This window comes from Oncorhynchus gorbuscha, linkage group LG17, assembly GCF_021184085.1.
Source record: "Oncorhynchus gorbuscha isolate QuinsamMale2020 ecotype Even-year linkage group LG17, OgorEven_v1.0, whole genome shotgun sequence".
Lineage (NCBI taxonomy): Eukaryota > Metazoa > Chordata > Actinopteri > Salmoniformes > Salmonidae > Oncorhynchus > Oncorhynchus gorbuscha.
The window spans coordinates 53,052,890-53,072,582 of NC_060189.1; the positions used below are offsets into that span (position 1 = coordinate 53,052,890).

General features: G+C 42.4%; 1 protein-coding gene across 9 annotated transcripts in view; it reads right to left on the reverse strand.

Annotated features, from left to right (window-relative positions):
- LOC124001108 (teneurin-3-like) overlaps nucleotides 1-19,693 on the reverse strand; it is a 476,023-nt gene that overhangs the window by 34,623 nt on the left and 421,707 nt on the right. For 6 of the 9 annotated variants that reach the window (XM_046307668.1, XM_046307666.1, XM_046307664.1 and 3 more), the window contains 2 exons: nucleotides 7,553-7,802; nucleotides 1,924-1,944 (listed from right to left, as the gene is read on the reverse strand). In XM_046307668.1, the coding sequence (XP_046163624.1) occupies nucleotides 1,924-1,944; nucleotides 7,553-7,802 (271 nt within the window). The remainder of the gene's footprint in view (nucleotides 1-1,923; nucleotides 1,945-7,552; nucleotides 7,803-19,693) is intronic. The other 3 variants (XM_046307670.1, XM_046307667.1, XM_046307665.1) reach the window with 1 other exon arrangement.

Genomic DNA, 19,693 nt, shown 5'->3' on the forward strand with positions numbered 1-19,693 from the left:
CACCACCATAGTTCCTCCTCTCCTCTGAACACCACCATAGTTCCTCCTCTCCTCTCTCCTCTGAACACCACCATAGTTCCTCCTCTCCTCTGAACACCACCATAGTTCCTCCTCTCCTCTGAACACCACCATAGTTCCTCCTCTCCTCTCTCCTCTGAACACCTCCATAGTTCCTCCTCTCCTCTGAACACCACCATAGTTCCTCCTCTCCTCTGAACACCACCATAGTTCCTCCTCTCCTCTGAACACCACCATAGTTCCTCCTCTCCTCTGAACACCACCATAGTTCCTCCTCTCCTCTCTCCTCTGAACACCTCCATAGTTCCTCCTCTCCTCTGAACACCACCATAGTTCCTCCTCTCCTCTGAACACCACCATAGTTCCTCCTCTCCTCTGAACACCACCATAGTTCCTCCTCTCCTCTGAACACCACCATAGTTCCTCCTCTCCTCTGAACACCACCATAGTTCCTCCTCTCCTCTGAACACCACCATAGTTCCTCCTCTCCCCTCTCCTCTGAACACCACCATAGTTCCTCCTCTCCTCTCTCCTCTGAACACCACCATAGTTCCTCCTCTCCTCTCTCCTCTGAACACCACCATAGTTCCTCCTCTCCTCTCTCCTCTGAACACCACCATAGTTGACGGCATGCAGTCATCCACTGGGACCAAGGCAGAGTTTGATGCATTTTTTACACGGCTGTCGTTTTGAGGAAACACACACACACACACACACACACACACACACACACACACACACACACACACACACACACACACACACACACACACACACACACACACACACACGGCTTCATGAGTTTTGACTCAGGCTTTTTTGAAAGACTGCTCTCTTCAGCACTTTTATTTCACCGTAATGGTGGCTTCCAGATGCTACTCCTAATAGGGCCAACTGTTGTAAACAAAAACACACTGTCATCTCACACAGCTGGACTCATTATCATTATACAGAAAGGTCTACTCTGGCACAGCCAGAAGAGGACTGGCCACCCCTCATAGCCTGGTTCCTCTCTAGGTTTCTTCCTAGGTTTTGTCCTTTCTAGGGAGTTTTTCTTAGCCAACGTGCTTCTACACCTGCATCGCTTGCTGTTTGGGGTTTTAGGCTGGATTTCTGTACAGCACTTTGAGATATCAGCTGATGTACGAAGGGCTATATAAATACATTTGATTTGATTTGATTTGATTTGATAGTTCCTCCTCTCCTCTCTCCTCTGAACACCACCATAGTTCCTCCTCTCCTCTCTCCTCTGAACACCACCATAGTTCCTCCTCTCCTCTGAACACCACCATAGTTCCTCCTCTCCTCTCTCCTCTGAACACCACCATAGTTCCTCCTCTCCTCTGAACACCACCATAGTTCCTCCTCTCCTCTCTCATCTGAACACCACCATAGTTCCTCCTCTCCTCTCCTCTCTCATCTGAACACCACCATAGTTCCTCCTCTCCTCTGAACACCACCATAGTTCCACCTCTCCTCTGAACACCACCATAGTTCCTCCTCTCCTCTGAACACCACCATAGTTCCTCCTCTCCATCTAGACTTGACCCCGTGTCTTGTCCTCACTCCTCTTTGTCAAAGGGCCCCAACCCTTTTTTTGTTGTTGCTAGTTAGCGATTTTATAAAAGTGTTAAGTTGTCTTTTACGATGTACAAAACAACAACTAGTGGGTCCTGAATGATTCCAGCAGGTTTGTAGGCAGATAAAGGAGTCCGTATCGCCGAGAGCTGATGTCGGCCAATCCGCTAGAATGATTCTGAAATCCCTCCAAAGCCTTTATATAAAGAGAGTGACTGTATTCTATGGACGAGCTGCCACTAGGGTTTACACAGGATACAGAGAGAGAGAGGGAAACAAGACTGGTATGGATCTGTGGTACATGGTTATATTGTTACTGAGGCTTACCTATGTCTGAAATCTTTATTTCTTAGAAACGCGGAAGCAGAAGGGAACAAGAAAGAGAGAAAAAAGAGATAATAGAAGAGTGTTGGTTAGTCAGACTGGAGAACACACAGAAAGAGAGAGATAATAGAAGAGTGTTGGTTAGTCAGACTGGAGAACACACAGAAAGAGAGATACCAGAAGAGTGTTGGTTAGTCAGACTGGAGAACACACAGAAAGAGAGAGATAATAGAAGAGTGTTGGTTAGTCAGACTGGAGAACACACAGAAAGAGAGATACCAGAAGAGTGTTGGTTAGTCAGACTGGAGAACACACAGAAAGAGAGAGATAATAGAAGAGTGTTGGTTAGTCAGACTGGAGAACACACAGAAAAGAGAGATAATAGAAGAGTGTTGGTTAGTCAGACTGGAGAACACACAGAAAGAGAGAGATACCAGAAGAGTGTTGGTTAGTCAGACTGGAGAACACACAGAAAGAGAGATACCAGAAGAGTGTTGGTTAGTCAGACTGGAGAACACACAGAAAGAGAGATACCAGAAGAGTGTTGGTTAGTCAGACTGGAGAACACACAGAAAGAGAGATACCAGAAGAGTGTTGGTTAATCAGACTGGAGAACACACAGAAATAAAGATACCAGAAGAGTGTTGGTTAGTCAGACTGGAGAACACACAGAAAGAGAGAGATAATAGAAGAGTGTTGGTTAGTCAGACTGGAGAACACACAGAAAGAGAGAGATAATAGAAGAGTGTTGGTTAGTCAGACTGGAGAACACACAGAAAGAGAGAGATAATAGAAGAGTGTTGGTTAGTCAGACTGGAGAACACACAGAAAGAGAGAGATAACAGAAGAGTGTTGGTTAGTCAGACTGGAGAACACACAGAAATAGAGATACCAGAAGAGTGTTGGTTAGTCAGACTGGAGAACACACAGAAATAGAGAGATAATAGAAGAGTGTTGGTTAGTCAGACTGGAGAACACACAGAAAGAGAGAGATAATAGAAGAGTGTTGGTTAGTCAGACTGGAGAACACACAGAAATAGAGATACCAGAAGAGTGTTGGTTAGTCAGACTGGAGAACACACAGAAAGAGAGATACCAGAAGAGTGTTGGTTAGTCAGACTGGAGAACACACAGAAATAAAGATACCAGAAGAGTGTTGGTTAGTCAGACTGGAGAACACACAGAAAGAGAGATAATAGAAGAGTGTTGGTTAGTCAGACTGGAGAACACACAGAAAGAGAGAGATAATAGAAGAGTGTTGGTTAGTCAGACTGGAGAACACACAGAAATAGAGATACCAGAAGAGTGTTGGTTAGTCAGACTGGAGAACACACAGAAAGAGAGAGATAATAGAAGAGTGTTGGTTAGTCAGACTGGAGAACACACAGAAAGAGAGATACCAGAAGAGTGTTGGTTAGTCAGACTGGAGAACACACAGAAAGAGAGAGATAATAGAAGAGTGTTGGTTAGTCAGACTGGAGAACACACAGAAAGAGAGAGATAATAGAAGAGTGTTGGTTAGTCAGACTGGAGAACACACAGAAAGAGAGAGATACCAGAAGAGTGTTGGTTAGTCAGACTGGAGAACACACAGAAAGAGAGATACCAGAAGAGTGTTGGTTAGTCAGACTGGAGAACACACAGAAAGAGAGATACCAGAAGAGTGTTGGTTAGTCAGACTGGAGAACACACAGAAAGAGAGATACCAGAAGAGTGTTGGTTAATCAGACTGGAGAACACACAGAAATAAAGATACCAGAAGAGTGTTGGTTAGTCAGACTGGAGAACACACAGAAATAAAGATACCAGAAGAGTGTTGGTTAGTCAGACTGGAGAACACACAGAAAGAGAGAGATAATAGAAGAGTGTTGGTTAGTCAGACTGGAGAACACACAGAAAGAGAGAGATAATAGAAGAGTGTTGGTTAGTCAGACTGGAGAACACACAGAAAGAGAGAGATAACAGAAGAGTGTTGGTTAGTCAGACTGGAGAACACACAGAAATAGAGATACCAGAAGAGTGTTGGTTAGTCAGACTGGAGAACACACAGAAATAGAGAGATAATAGAAGAGTGTTGGTTAGTCAGACTGGAGAACACACAGAAAGAGAGAGATAATAGAAGAGTGTTGGTTAGTCAGACTGGAGAACACACAGAAATAGAGATACCAGAAGAGTGTTGGTTAGTCAGACTGGAGAACACACAGAAAGAGAGATACCAGAAGAGTGTTGGTTAGTCAGACTGGAGAACACACAGAAATAAAGATACCAGAAGAGTGTTGGTTAGTCAGACTGGAGAACACACAGAAAGAGAGAGATAATAGAAGAGTGTTGGTTAGTCAGACTGGAGAAAACACAGAAAGAGAGATATCAGAAGAGTGTTGGTTAGTCAGACTGGAGAACACACAGAAAGAGAGAGATAATAAGAGAGTGTTGGTTAGCCAGACTGGATAACACACAGAAAGAGAGAGATAATAGAAGTGTTGGTTAGTCAGACTGGAGAACACACAGAAAGAGAGAGATAATAGAAGTGTTGGCTCGTCAGGATGGAGAACACACAGAAAGAGAGAGATAATAGAAGTGTTGGTTAGTCAGGATGGAGAACACACAGAAAGAGAGAGATAATAGAAGTGTTGGTTAGTCAGGATGGAGAACACACAGAAAGAGAGAGATGTTTGCACACACACACACACACACACACACACACACACACACACACACACACACACACACACACACACACACACACACACACACACACACACACACACACACACACACACACACACACACACACACACACACACACACACACACACACACACACACACACACACACACACACACACACACACACACACACACACACAAGTTGTCATACACACGGACACATTAACATACAGTACACATATACTGTCAGGCAGTCAAAGAGTTAGACACCCCCCCCCACACACACACACAGCCGTCCACCTGGGAGCTAGTGTTTGCGTTAGCATGAATGGTTCACCTGGGAGCTAGCATTAGTGTGCCAGACTTGTGCTCCAGGTTAACAGGCTCATAATGGCCTATTGATTGTGTTCCTGACAATGAAAAGGCAGGGCCTAAACAACAGCGCTAGCACCTCCGGTGACTAGCCAGGAGGCTGGTATTACTGTATATGCCAAGGCTGCGGAGTGACTTTTCATTTATAATACACATGCAAACACGCACACACACATGCATGCGCATAAGCGTGCGCACGCACACTCTTTCTCTCTCTCTCTTTCTAATTAGTAAATGTAATTTACAGGACTGGGCATTACCCATCAAGCCTAATAATGAAATTGAGTTAAGCCTGGGTGCATTACAGTGTGCTGGGCAAAGAGAGAGACAGAGAGAGAGACAGAGAGAGAGAGAGAGACAGAGAGAGAGAGACAGAAAGAGAGAGAGAAAGAGTGAGACAGTAAGAGAGAGAGAGAAAGAGAGAGACAGAGAGAGAGAGAGAGAGAGAGACAGAGAGAGTGAGACAGAAAGAGAGAGAGAAAGAGCGAGACAGTAATAGAGAGAGAGAAAGAGAGAGACAGTAAGAGACAGACAGAAAGAGAGAGAGACAGAAAGCGAGAGAGAAAGAGCGAGACAGTAAGAGAGAGAGAGAAAGAGCGAGACAGTAAGAGAGAGACAGTAAGAGACAGACAGAAAGAGAGAGAGACAGAAAGAGAGAGAGAAAGAGCGAGACAGTAAGAGAGAGAGAGAAAGAGAGAGACAGTAAGAGACAGACAGTAAGAGACAGACAGAAAGAGAGAGAGACAGAAAGAGAGAGAGACAGAAAGAGAGAGAGAAAGAGCGAGACAGTAAGAGAGAGAGAGAAAGAGACAGTAAGAGACAGACAGAAAGAGAGAGAGACAGAAAGAGAGAGAGAAAGAGCGAGACAGTAAGAGAGAGAGAAAGAGAGAGACAGTAAGAGACAGACAGTAAGAGACAGACAGAAAGAGAGAGAGACAGAAAGAGAGAGAGACAGAAAGAGAGAGAGAAAGAGCGAGACAGTAAGAGAGAGAGAGAAAGAGAGAGACAGTAAGAGACAGACAGTAAGAGACAGACAGAAAGAGAGAGAGACAGAAAGAGAGAAAGAGCAATGATGTTCTTGTATACATGATTATATGTACTATTATTATTATTACTATTGAAATGAACTGTATTTCATTATCCTCATCACATTGTACTGTATTTAATGAAATGCTGTAGCCTACCATTATACTGCTTTGGCAGTATCAACAAATTGAATTTCATGCCAATAAAGTCTGAATTTGAATTTGAATTAGAGAGAGATTGAGAGAGAGAAACAGGGGCGTATGTGTAGCCCTGTGTTTGGTCACATTTGCATGGAAGGGTGAGAGCATCAGTGAGGAAAGAGAGAAAGCTAGAGAAGGAGAAGCTGGAGAAGAAAGAGAGACAGACGATATATTTCCTCAGGGTAAAATGTGAGAAGGTAATTTATGAGCAGTGTGTGTACATAACAGGGCTAAAATGTCCTACAGACCAGGTTAGAGGAGAGGCTGTGTGTGTGTGTGTGTGTGTGTGTGTGTGTGTGTGTGTGTGTGTGTGTGTGTGTGTGTGTGTGTGTGTGTGTGTGTGTGTGTGTGTGTGTGTGTGTGTGTGTGTGTGTGTGTGTGTGTGTGTGTGTGTGCCTTCCATAACATCTCTGTATCTCATCATTGTAAGTGACTAGATAAGACTGACCACACTCCACATGTAGTGAGTGTGAAATTGCATTTTTACTGAAACAAATCAATGTGTGTGTATCAGGTGGCTCTTGTGTCATCCAGCCATCCATCACTGAATTCTCCTGCCCATCTCCCTTCCCCAAACCATCGTTTGAGGGCCTGGAAACCTGAGCTCCACCCCTTCAATCCATCCATCCATCCACCCAACCAACGCCACTCACACACCCCACCTCCATCCATCCCTCCCTCCATTTATCCATCTATCCATCCATCCCTCTTGCTCTACATATGCATGTTAGTCATTCATCAGAAGTAGGTAAAACAAGAAAATTGCAAAAGTAAAACCATCTTCAAGAAATAAACCACATCAACAGCGGTTTGATTCAGACTAAAAGAAAAGTACAACAAATAGGCTGTTTCCCCCCCCCCCCCTCTCTCCATCCTTACCTGAGCTCCATCACACTGGTGACGTTCCCAGAGACTGTTTCCCCCCCTCTCTCCATCCTTACCTGAGCTCCATCACACTGGTGACGTTCCCAGAGACTGTTTTCCCCCTCTCTCCATCCTTACCTGAGCTCCATCACACTGGTGACGTTCCCAGAGACTGTTTTCCCCCCTCTCCATCCTTACCTGAGCTCCATCACACTGGTGACGTTCCCAGAGACTGTTTTCCCCCTCTCTCCATCCTTACCTGAGCTCCATCACACTGGTGACGTTCCCAGAGACTGTTTTCCCCCTCTCTCCATCCTTACCTGAGCTCCATCACACTGGTGACGTTCCCAGAGACTGTTTTCCCCCTCTCTCCATCCTTACCTGAGCTCCATCACACTGGTGACGTTCCCAGAGACTGTTTTCCCCCCCTCTCCATCCTTACCTGAGCTCCATCACACTGGTGACGTTCCCAGAGACTGTTTTCCCCCCCTCTCCATCCTTACCTGAGCTCCATCACACTGGTGACGTTCCCAGAGGGGAAGATGCGTCTGATGTAGTTGAAGTCCCCGACGAAGAGGCTCCCGTCGGCGCCACAGGCCAGCGCCACGGGGGCCAGCAGCTTGTTGCCTTCCGCCTGGCCATTACAGCTGGGGCACGAGATGCTGCGGCGCCGGCCGTTACCCATGATGCTGCTGATCACTGGGGGCTGCTGGGAGATGAACACGTTCTCACCATTGCCCTTGTACAGGATGCCTGGATGGGGGGAGAGGGAGGAGGAGGACGGGTGTGAGATGGAGGGGAAGATTAGTTGCTGTGTCAAAGTCGTGTGTCATTGTGATGAGTGGAAGATTGACGAAAAATAAGCAAATTGTTGTTGTTGGCTTATACATGTAGCTTTTTGTACATTTGTGTAATTTCGGAACTTCCATGTTCGCCACAAATGACAAAAATTGAGGTGAAGCATATTTAAACTGTAAAGTATTATCAGATAACATTATATACGTAGAAGGAATATGATTTGGTGTGTTGCAAACGTGGTCGAGGGATCAACGTAACACTCTGAATGCCCAGTAGTTGCAACAGTTTCACTTGGCCAGATGATCACCACAGGGAAATCAAATCAAATCCTTACAAACTTCTCTCTTTCATAGAATAAATTCAGGCCAATGTTGTTTTTCATTTTAAAACTCAACACCACTTCCTGTTAATCCTTGCCCGAGGCTAACCAGCTATGCAGCCAGGAAATAAACACTCACTGCTTTAAAATTAGCCCCTCTTCACACACACACACACACACACACACACACACACACACACACACACACACACACACACACACACACACACACACACACACACACACACACACACACACACACACACACACACACACACACACACACACACACACAATTTCACCAAAAATGTGTAATTAATACAGGCTTTGAATATTGTATTTCTCAGATGATTTTCACCTCTGTGAGAATGTGATCTGAAGGAAACGTAGCAGGGTTTAAATGGGTTGATACTACAGCTGCTCCTGTCGTCATGATTACGGGCTTTTGATCAGTGGAATGTTAATTTATGTGGTGCTGGGACCGAGGGCAGGTTTTTATCTGGTAATGGTGGTCGTTTGGAATTGATAAATGGTGTTAGCGCAGGTGTATGGTGCTGGGGGTTAGGGCTGGGGTGATGAGGGTGTTATGGGAGTGGGGCACCCTGGGTAGGTGTTGCCTGACCTTGCACTTCTCTCTCTTTCCATTCAATTCAATTCAAAGGGCTTTATTGGCATGGGAAACATACAGTATGTTCTCTCTTTCCTCACAACAGGGTTTCATAGGATCACACAGCGTGGGAGATGAAAAGATGCATGTGTGTGTCACCACACATTTAAGAACATGACGCCTCCCCCACCAGTAACACACAACAGGGTGCTGATTTGAAAAAACTGTTGAAAGACAAAGGAGTTAAATGGGATCAGCCATAGGTGTCGTTTTCAAAGCAGCGATATGTAAAAACCAACTGCACAGTATAAAGTGCAGTACTTCAAACCACTGCTAAATATAATAATATATGCCATTCTGAAAAAGCCTCTATCAATACATACAACTATCTATATATAAAAACAAATATAATTTGACATAAAATATCATTTCAAGATTAAAAGAAATGTTATAATCAAAATCATTACTTATGTAGCTAGCAATAAAAATTGCAGACAACTAAAATAATAATTACAGCTACTTGATTATCAGCATATTCATGGACGCATAACTTATATATGATAAGGTAATACAACTCTTAATAATGTGTTGAAAATACTACATACAAAATTACAACATTAATATTGTTCTGATTACTAGCTATACTAATTGTAATACTTATGACAATAATTATTCAATAATATTGTATTTATTCAATACATCATAAAAAAAATGACATTAAATACTTTTAAATCATACTATAATATTGTACCTAAATAATATTATAATAATTACTAAGTACAGTATCATTAGTGTTATCATCCATATCAATAGCTTCCTCAACAATGTATTTATCTTTGCAAATACATAACTATTTAATTACTGCTCTCATTATCATCAATTATCCCCCTCCGGCAGTAAAGGAAATAGCTACCAAATCAATACAACTGCAGCTTGTTAATCAATCATTCTATTCTCTCAGGTCTGGTGCCTTGACATTGTCCCTGTCTCAGGTTCCTTTCTGCTCCATATACTTAGTTTATTATATTATTATTGAATATTCGCTCTAGAATATCAACCCTGGTATAGTCAAAATAAAATGAGTGCTGGTGCCTAAAATTATTTTGGGCAGTTTTTTCTTTCCATTAAAAGCACTTAATATAGCATAGAAACTAAATGAACACTGTGTAAATGTTTTGGGAATATTGTGGGGATATATTGGGATGTTTTGGGAAGATTTTGGGGATATATGGGAATATTTTGGGAATATTGTGGAGACATATGGGGATATTTTGAGAATATTGTAGAGACATATGGGGATATTTTGGGAATATTGTGGAGATAAATGGGGATGTTTAGGGAATATTGTGGGGATGTTTTGGGAATATTATGGGGATGTTTTGGGAATATTGTGGGGATATATTGGGATGTTTTGGGAATATTTTGGGGATATATGGGAATATTTTGGGAATATTGTGGAGACATATGGGGATATTTTGGGAATATTGTAGAGACATATGGGGATATTTTGGGAATATTGTGGAGATATATGGGGATATTTAGGGAATATTGTGGGGATGTTTTGGGAATATTATGGGGATGTTTTGGGAATATTATGGGGATGTTTTGGGAATATTGTGGAGATATATGGGGATGTTTTAGGAATATTGTGGAGATATATGGGGATGTTTAGGGAATATTTTGGGGTTGTTTTAGGAATATTATGGGGATATATAGGGATGTTTTTGGAATATTTGGGGGATATATGGGGATGTTTTGGGAATATTATGGAGATATATAGGGATGTTTTTGGAATATTTTGGGGATATATGGGGATGTTTTGGGAATATTATGGAGATATATGGGGATGTTTTTAGAATATTTTGGAGATATATGGGGATGTTTTGGGAATATTATGGAGATATATGGGGATGTTTTTAGAATATTTTGGAGATATATGGGGATGTTTTGGGAATATTGTGGAGATATTTGGGGATGTTTTTAGAATATTTTGGGGATATATGGGGATGTTTTGGGAATATTATGGAGATATTTGGGGATGTTTTTAGAATATTTTGGGGATATATGGGGATGTTTTGGGAATATTATGGAGATATATGGGGATGTTTTGGGAATATTATGGAGATATATGGGGATGTTTTGGGAATATTATGGAGATATATGGGGATGTTTTTAGAATATTTTGGAGATATATGGGGATGTTTTGGGAATATTATGGAGATATATGGGGATGTTTTTAGAATATTTTGGAGATATATGGGGATGTTTTGGGAATATTGTGGAGATATTTGGGGATGTTTTTAGAATATTTTGGGGATATATGGGGATGTTTTGGGAATATTATGGAGATATTTGGGGATGTTTTTAGAATATTTTGGGGATATATGGGGATGTTTTGGGAATATTATGGAGATATTTGGGGATGTTTTTAGAATATTTTGGGGATATATGGGGATGTTTTGGGAATATTATGGAGATATATGGGGATGTTTTGGGAATATTTTGGAGATATATGGAGATGTTTTGGGAATATTATGGAGATATATGGGATGATTTTAGAATATTTTGGAGATATATGGGGATGTTTTGGGAATATTATGGAGATATATGGGGATGTTTTTAGAATATTTTGGAGATATATGGGGATGTTTTGGGAATATTATGGAGATATATGGGGATGTTTTTAGAATATTTTGGAGATATATGGGGATGTTTTGGGAATATTATGGAGATATATGGGGATGTTTTTAGAATATTTTGGGGATATATGGGGATGTTTTGGGAATATTATGGGGATTTATGGGAATGTTGTTATACTAAGCTCCCCCCAGGATGTACTGAGCTTACCTCTGTGCTGTGCCATGCTCTGTCTCCTGAGGGCCATTGAAACAAACACACGCCCTGTACCACTACCTACAGGCCCTGGCCCACTCTTCCCACCCGTGACCAGAGATCGGCACTGATTTCTGATTGGCTGTGGGGGAATGAGAGCTGTCTATGGTAGGCTGAATGAGAGATAACGAGAGAGGAAGAGAAAGTGGCAGAGGGTGCTGCTGTATGGATTTTGGCTGTGTGATGTAACCAGTGGGGTTGTGTTGGATCCAAAACACTGGTGCTTAATATCCGGCCTGAGGATATGGTGATGGAGGGGAGAGGGGCTTTGGCGGCACGCGCGGTGTCCTGGTAACCACATGGCTAATAACAACAGGAACTAATGCTAGAGGCAGTGTGTCAGTTCATTGGGTAGCCTACAACCAGGCTTTAGAAAGACCAAAATAAAGAACAAAGTTAAAAATAAAAAAAAATACACGTTGAAAAAGATTTGTAAAATTATAGTTCTACAACATGTAGTCTTGTTTTGACGTTGTTACTTTCCTCCGTTTCTTTATGATCAGCACCCCTGCTGACGAGGCCTAACAGTGGATCAAATAGACTGGACCTGTCCATCAACACACAGGGGGTCTTTTATCTGTGCCGGAGCGAGGTGTGGTGCGTGCACGAGGCAGCAAGGTGTGGAGTAGAGTGGGAGAGGAGAAGCCTTTGATCTTTATTTCATGGCTCTGGTTGGATCAAGGACATCGGGAGAGAGACAAGGGTCGGAGGGAATCACGGAATCACGCAAACGCAGCCGTGTTGTGGCGTGGCCGAGCGATACGAAATAGAATAAGGAATGTCAGACGGAGGGAAAACGTGAGTGTACATACACATCGATGCACAGACAACAAACAACATGAAAGTATGTAAAGTACACAGAGACAGTGTACAATATACCGATGTAAAGTACACAGAGACAGTGTACAATATACCGATGTAAAGTACACAGAGACAGTGTACAATATACCGATGTAATGTACACATTCAAACACCTACCTTAAGGTCCTCAAGCTCCCTTCACAGTCTCAGGTATGTAAAGTACACAGAGACAGTGTACAATATACCGATGTAATGTACACATTCAAACACCTACCTTAAGGTCCTCAAGCTCCCTTCACAGTCTCAGGTATGTAAAGTACACAGAGACAGTGTACAATATACCGATGTAATGTACACATTCAAACACCTACCTTAAGGTCCTCAAGCTCCCTTCACAGTCTCAGGATTGAATGGTTGGCTGGCTGTACAACATAGGCAGCTATTGCTGGTAGCCTTGATGCTTTTAAGTAGCAAGACAAAAGATTTAAGTGCCTTTGAACAGGGTATGGTAGTAGGTGCCAGGCACCTACTTGAGTCAAAAACTGAAACGCTGCTGGGTTTTTCACACTCAACATTTTCCCATGTGTATCACAGGAATGGTCCACCACCCAATGTTTGTATTACTCTACAATAAATATGCAAGGATTTACCCCCCTGTAATATACACAGAACAAAAATATAAACGCAAAGTAAAGTGTTGGTCCCATGTTTCATGAGGTGAAATAAAATGTTCCATACGAACGTTTTTTATTCCTCTCAAATTTTCTACCAAAATTTGTTTGCATCCCTGTTAGTGAGAATTTCTCCGTTGCCAAGATAATCCATCCACCTGACAGGTGTGGCATATCAAGAAGCTGATTAAACAGCATGATCTTTACACAGTCATGTGAAATCCATAGATAAAGAAAGTTGACTGATTTCCTTATATGTACTGTAACTCAGTAAAATCATTGAAATTATTGCATGTTGCATTTATATTTTTGTCCAGTATAACTTTTTTAAAAATATTTCAAGGGCGTGCCAGTGGAGACAAAAGGGAGAGAGAGTGAAGAAAATAGAGAGAAATAGCAAGAGAGAGAGAGAGAGAGAGAGAGAGAGAGAGAGAGAGAGAGAGAGAGAGAGAGAGAGAGAGAAATAGCAGGAAAGAGAGAGAGAGAGAGAAATAGCAGGAGAGAGAGAGAGAGAGAGAGAAATAGCAGGAGAGAGAGAGTGAAGAAAATAGAGAGAAATGCAGGAGAGAGAGAGAGAGAAATAGCAGGAGAGAGAAGGAGAGAGAGAGAGAGGGAGAATGAAATAGCAGGAGAGAGAGAGTGAAGAAAATAGAGAGAAATGCAGGAGAGAGAGAGAGAGAGAAATAGCAGGAGAGAGAGAGAGAGAGAGAGAGAAAGAGAGAGGGAGAGAGAGAAATAGCAGGAGAGAGAGAGAGAGAAATAGCAGAGAGAGAGAGAGAGAGAGAGAGAGAGAGAGAGAGAGAGAGAGAGAGAGAGAGAGAGAGAGAGAGAGAGAGAGAGAGAGAGAGAGAAAGAAATAGCAGGAGAGAGAGAGTGAAGAAAATAGAGAGAAATGCAGGAGAGAGAGAGAGAGAGAGAGAGAAATAGCAGAGAGAGAGAGAGAGAGAGAGAGAGAGAGAGAGAGAGAGAGAGAGAGAAATGCAGGAGAGAGAGAGAGAGAGAAATAGCAGGAGAGAGAGAGAGAGAGAAAGAGAGAGGGAGAGAGAGAAATAGCAGGAGAGAGAGAGAGAGAAATAGCAGAGAGAGAGAGAGAGAGAGAGAGAGAGAGAGAGAGAGAGAGAGAGAGAGAGAGAGAGAGAGAGAGAGAGAGAAAGAAATAGCAGGAGAGAGAGAGTGAAGAAAATAGAGAGAAATGCAGGAGAGAGAGAGAGAGAGAGAGAGAGAGAGAGAGAGAGAGAGAGAGAGAGAGAGAGAGAGAAATAGCAGGAGAGAGAGAGAGAGAGAGAGAGAGAGAGAGAGAGAGAGAGAGAGAGAGAGAGAGAGAAATAGCAGAGAGAGAGAGAGAGAGAGAGAGAGAGAGAGAGAAATAGCAGGAGAGAGAGAGAGAGAGAGAGAGAGAAATAGCAGGAGAGAGAGAGAGAGAAATAGCAGGAGAGAGAGAGAGAGAGACAGACAGAGAGAGAGATAAATAGCAGGATAGAGAGATAGAGAGAGAGAGAGATAGAGGGAGAGAAAGAGAAAGAGAGAGAGCGCAAGAGACAGAGTGGAATGAGGGATGGATGGTTGTGTAGGTCATTTGGGTCATTCAGAAATAACAAGTCCCAAAACTGCTGTCATCTTCAGAGCTCGCAAATACGCCTCAACCACAGCCTCTCTTTCTCATTCCTCTCTTTTTCTCGCTCTTTCGTATGTTTAGCAGAACTCAGAGGACAGAAAGACAGAGAGAGAGAGAGAGAGAGAGTGAGTGAGAAAGGAGGGGGATGGAGAGAACCCTTCCTCTTACAGAGAACAACTAGAAGCAGCGTCACCAAAGTTATTCCACTGGGAACCAAAAGGCAGTGCAAACAGGACCAAGTCTTGGTGTAGTTATTTTGGATGGAGAGGGGGAAGAGATGATGAGCGGGATGGATGGAGGAGAAGATAGGAGGAAAAAGGGGGCTTTTGCTTCAAAGAAAGTATTTCAAAGGATGGCGTCACGCTGTGTGCCTTAAATTATTCACGTGGGGCAACATGTTGGAATTCTGCGCAGCCGCTTTGCCACTTGCTAGGTTTATTAACCGCTAGATGAATGACGCCATCTTAGAGAGAAACCCCTCTGTGAGTGAGCACTCGCACAACGAGGGTCTGCACCGCCAGCCCGAACCCCAAACCAACAGTAGCCAAGCACCGAACCCCCAGCTGAACCCCCTAAATCTCAGGTAGCTAGTTCGCCTAGCACCCTCTGATCACCAGGAGCTTTCATCGATTAGCTGATTGAGCGGAGTTAGCGGTTAGCGATAGCAGTAGCGGCTGCGATGGATTGTGCTGAGTGGAGCTGGCGTTAGCTATAGCAGGGCGGGCGGCTCAGCGCCGTGCCTGTTTGAAAAGATGATGTGATTGGGTGATTGGGGCTGTGGAGTGGTTTGGATAGTGTGTGTGTGTGTGCTGGAGTGGCCTAACAAAGACGGATTGGGGCCGAGAAAGCACACACTGTATATTAATACAGGTAGCAATCCCCACCTGCTGCATACATATGGTTTCATCTCCTCAGAGAGATGTTCTGTAGGAGTTGAACTCCTATAGCAGAGGAATTGGGAACATGGGCTGCGTCCCTAATGGACATGAACAGTAACTCCTCCCTTAGGAACCACGGACACGGTCACATTAGTGTAACAATGCAATAGGTCTGTATGGGGTATTACAACGTCAGGGTAACAAGGGGTTAATATAATCCTCTGGTTCTGCCTGAATGCATGCATTATGAACGGGTGTGTGTGCTTGTGTGTGTCTGGGCGCGAACGAGTAGAGACGATAAAATATGCTTGTACACATTTTCCATCATTGAGACGGAGAGAAAGCGAGAGGATAACCGTCTTGGGGCGTGTCAGAGAAAATCAGCATAATGCACTGTGATGGAGATTAGACCTGGAACCCGGCCCGCTCTATCCTCGGATGGACACTACAGTTCTATTCTATTCCATCTATTCTATTCCATGTCCAGCCATGGCTCTTTGAGGCGCTGTCATTCACCAAAATGTATTTCCCATAATAATCCTTGTCACTGCTTCTCCCGCCTGTCTTTCTGTGATAAACACCATAGTAGGTTGGTATTTCACACTGGATGCTTGTCCACGCTTTATCTAGGTAATGGCTATACGAGCTTTATCCAGGTAATGGCTATAAGAGCTTTATCCAGGTAATGGCTATACGAGCTTTATCTAGGTAATGGCTATAAGAGCTTTATCCAGGTAATGGCTATAAGAGCTTTATCCAGGTAATGGCTATAAGAGCTTTATCCAGGTAATGGCTATACGAGCTTTATCCAGGTAATGGCTATAAGAGCTTTATCCAGGTAATGGCTATACGAGCTTTATCCAGGTAATGGCTATAAGAGCTTTATCCAGGTAATGGCTATAAGAGCTTTATCCAGGTAATGGCTATAAGAGCTTTATCCAGGTAATGGCTATAAGAGCTTTATCCAGGTAATGGCTATAAGAGCTTTATCCAGGTAATGGCTATAAGAGCTTTATCTAGGTAATGGCTATAAGAGCTTTATCCAGGTAATGGCTATACGAGCTTTATCCAGGTAATGGCTATAAGAGCTTTATCCAGGTAATGGCTATAAGAGCTTTATCCTGGTAATGGCTATAAGAGCTTTATCTAGGTAATGGCTATAAGAGCTTTATCCAGGTAATGGCTATACGAGCTTTATCCAGGTAATGGCTATACGAGCTTTATCTAGGTAATGGCTATAAGAGCTTTATCTAGGTAATGGCTATAAGAGCTTTATCCAGGTATTGGCTATAAGAGCTTTATCCAGGTAATGGCTAGACGAGCTTTATCTAGGTAATGGCTATAAGAGCTTTATCTAGGTAATGGCTATAAGAGCTTTATCCAGGTAATGGCTATACGAGCTTTATCCAGGTAATGGCTACACGAGCTTTATCTAGGTAATGGCTATAAGAGCTTTATCTAGGTAATGGCTATAAGAGCTTTATCCAGGTAATGGCTATACGAGCTTTATCCAGGTAATGGCTATAAGAGCTTTATCCAGGTAATGGCTATAAGAGCTTTATCCAGGTAATGGCTATAAGAGCTTTATCCAGGTAATGGCTATAAGAGCTTTATCCAGGTAATGGCTATAAGAGCTTTATCCAGGTAATGGCTATAAGAGCTTTATCCAGGTAATGGCTGTAAGAGCTTTATCCAGGTAATGGCTATAAGAGCTTTATCCAGGTAATGGCTATAAGAGCTTTATCCTGGTAATGGCTATAAGAGCTTTATCTAGGTAATGGCTATAAGAGCTTTATCTAGGTAATGGCTATAAGAGCTTTATCCAGGTAATGGCTATAAGAGCTTTATCCAGGTAATGGCTATAATAGCTTTATCTAGGTAATGGCTATAAAAGCTTTATCTAGGTAATGGTTATAAGAGTTTAATCTAGGTAATGGCTATAAAGCTTTAATCTAGGTAATGGCTATAAGAGTTTAATCTAGGTAATGGCTATAAAAACTGTATCTAGGTAATGGTTATAAGAGTTTAATCTAGGTAATGGCTATAAAGCGTTATCTAGGTAATGGCTATAAGAGCTTTATCCAGGTAATGGCTATAAGGGTTTAATCTAGGTAATGGCTATAAAAACTTAATCTAGGTAATGGCTATAAGAGTTTAATCTAGGTAATGGCTATAAGAGCTTTATCTAGGTAATGGCTATAAGAGATTTATCTAGGTAATGGATATAAAAGCTTTATCTAGGTAATGGCTATAAGAGCGTTATCTAGGTAATGGCTATAATAGCTTTATCTAGGTAATGGCTATAAAAGCTTTATCTAGGTAATGGTTATAAGAGTTTAATCTAGGTAATGGCTATAAAGCTTTAATCTAGGTAATGGCTATAAGAGTTTAATCTAGGTAATGTCTATAAAAACTGTATCTAGGTAATGGTTATAAGAGTTTAATCTAGGTAATGGCTATAAAGCGTTATCTAGGTAATGGCTATAAGAGCTTTATCCAGGTAATGGCTATAAGAGTTTAATCTAGGTAATGGCTATAAAAACTTAATCTAGGTAATGGCTATAAGAGTTTAATCTAGGTAATGGCTATAAGAGCTTTATCTAGGTAATGGCTATAAGAGCTTAATCTAGGTAATGGCTATAAGAGTTTAATCCAGGTAATGGCTATAAAAGTTTAATCTAGGTAATGGCTATAAGAGTTTAATCTAGGTAATGGCTATAAGAGTTTAATCTAGCTAATGGCTATAAGAGCTTAATCTAGGTAATGGCTATAAAAGCTTAATCTAGGTAATGGCTATAAGAGTTTAATCTAGGTAATGGCTATAAGAGCTTAATCTAGGTAATGGCTATACGAGTTTAATCTCGGTAATGGCTATAAGAGTTTAATCTCGGTAATGGCTATAAGAGTTTAATCTAGGTAATGGCTATAAGAGCTTAATCTAGGCATTGGCTATAAAGCTTTATCTAGGTAATGGCTATAAGAGCTTTATCCAGGTAATGGCTATAAGAGTTTAATCTAGGTAATGGCTATAAAAACGTAATCCAGGGAATGGCTATAAGAGTTTAATCTAGGTAATGGCTATAAAAACGTAATCCAGGGAATGGCTATAAGAGCTTAATCTAGGTAATGGCTGTAAACACTTTATCTAGGTATTTGCTGCAAGAGCTTAATCTATCTTAATCTAGGTAATGGCTATAAAAGCTTAATCTAGGTAATGGCTATAAGAATTTAATCTAGGTAATGGCTATAAGAGCTTAATCTAGGTAATGGCTATAACAATTTAATCGAGGTAATGGCTATAAGAGCTTCCCTGTGGTGCTTGCTTGGTCTCTGAAAGAGTTTGACTGTCTCCAGCTCTTCTGACATCAACACAACCAATTAACTGGTAAAACATTGTACCAAACCAAGAGATCTGATTTTCAACACACAATAATTGGAAAACAATAACAGCTCACCAAAGTGAGACAGTACAATAAATGACGCGGCCGAGGAAAGGGACCGAGAGGGGGAGAGTTTAAAATGGGGGAATGAGAACGAGGCGCCCCCGGCTTCCCCAGGTGCCAAGGACTCCAGTGGGATTGTGGGTAGTGAGGCCCACCTGCTGAGCTGGCTGCTGGAGCTACAGCACCACAGGCCTCTGAATAGGCCTGATAAGGAGAGATGAAAGGAGGAGAGTAAGAGACAGAGAGAGGGGGAGATAGAGGGAGAGAAGGGGGGGGGACAGGCCCAGAGGAAGGGGGGGGACATCACAGGGTTTCACCACTCCATGGTCTTCCGTCACCACATTACATGCTCCCAACTAATCAGAGACGAGATGGTCGGTACGAGGACACGGGAGAATATGTGTGTATGTAGGCTATGAGAGAAAAGGTGTGTGTGTGTGTATAAAAACACCTGCCTCCTACTGCCTTTAGGTAGTTTCATGTGTGTGAGAGTGCTGCCAAAACACACAGGACCAGGAAAAAGGGAATGACCGAGAATTAAATATTGAGAATGAGTTTGTGTGAGAGATGTCTGGAGTCGACGGGGTGAGATGGGTAGTGGCAAACTCGGAAAGCAGAGT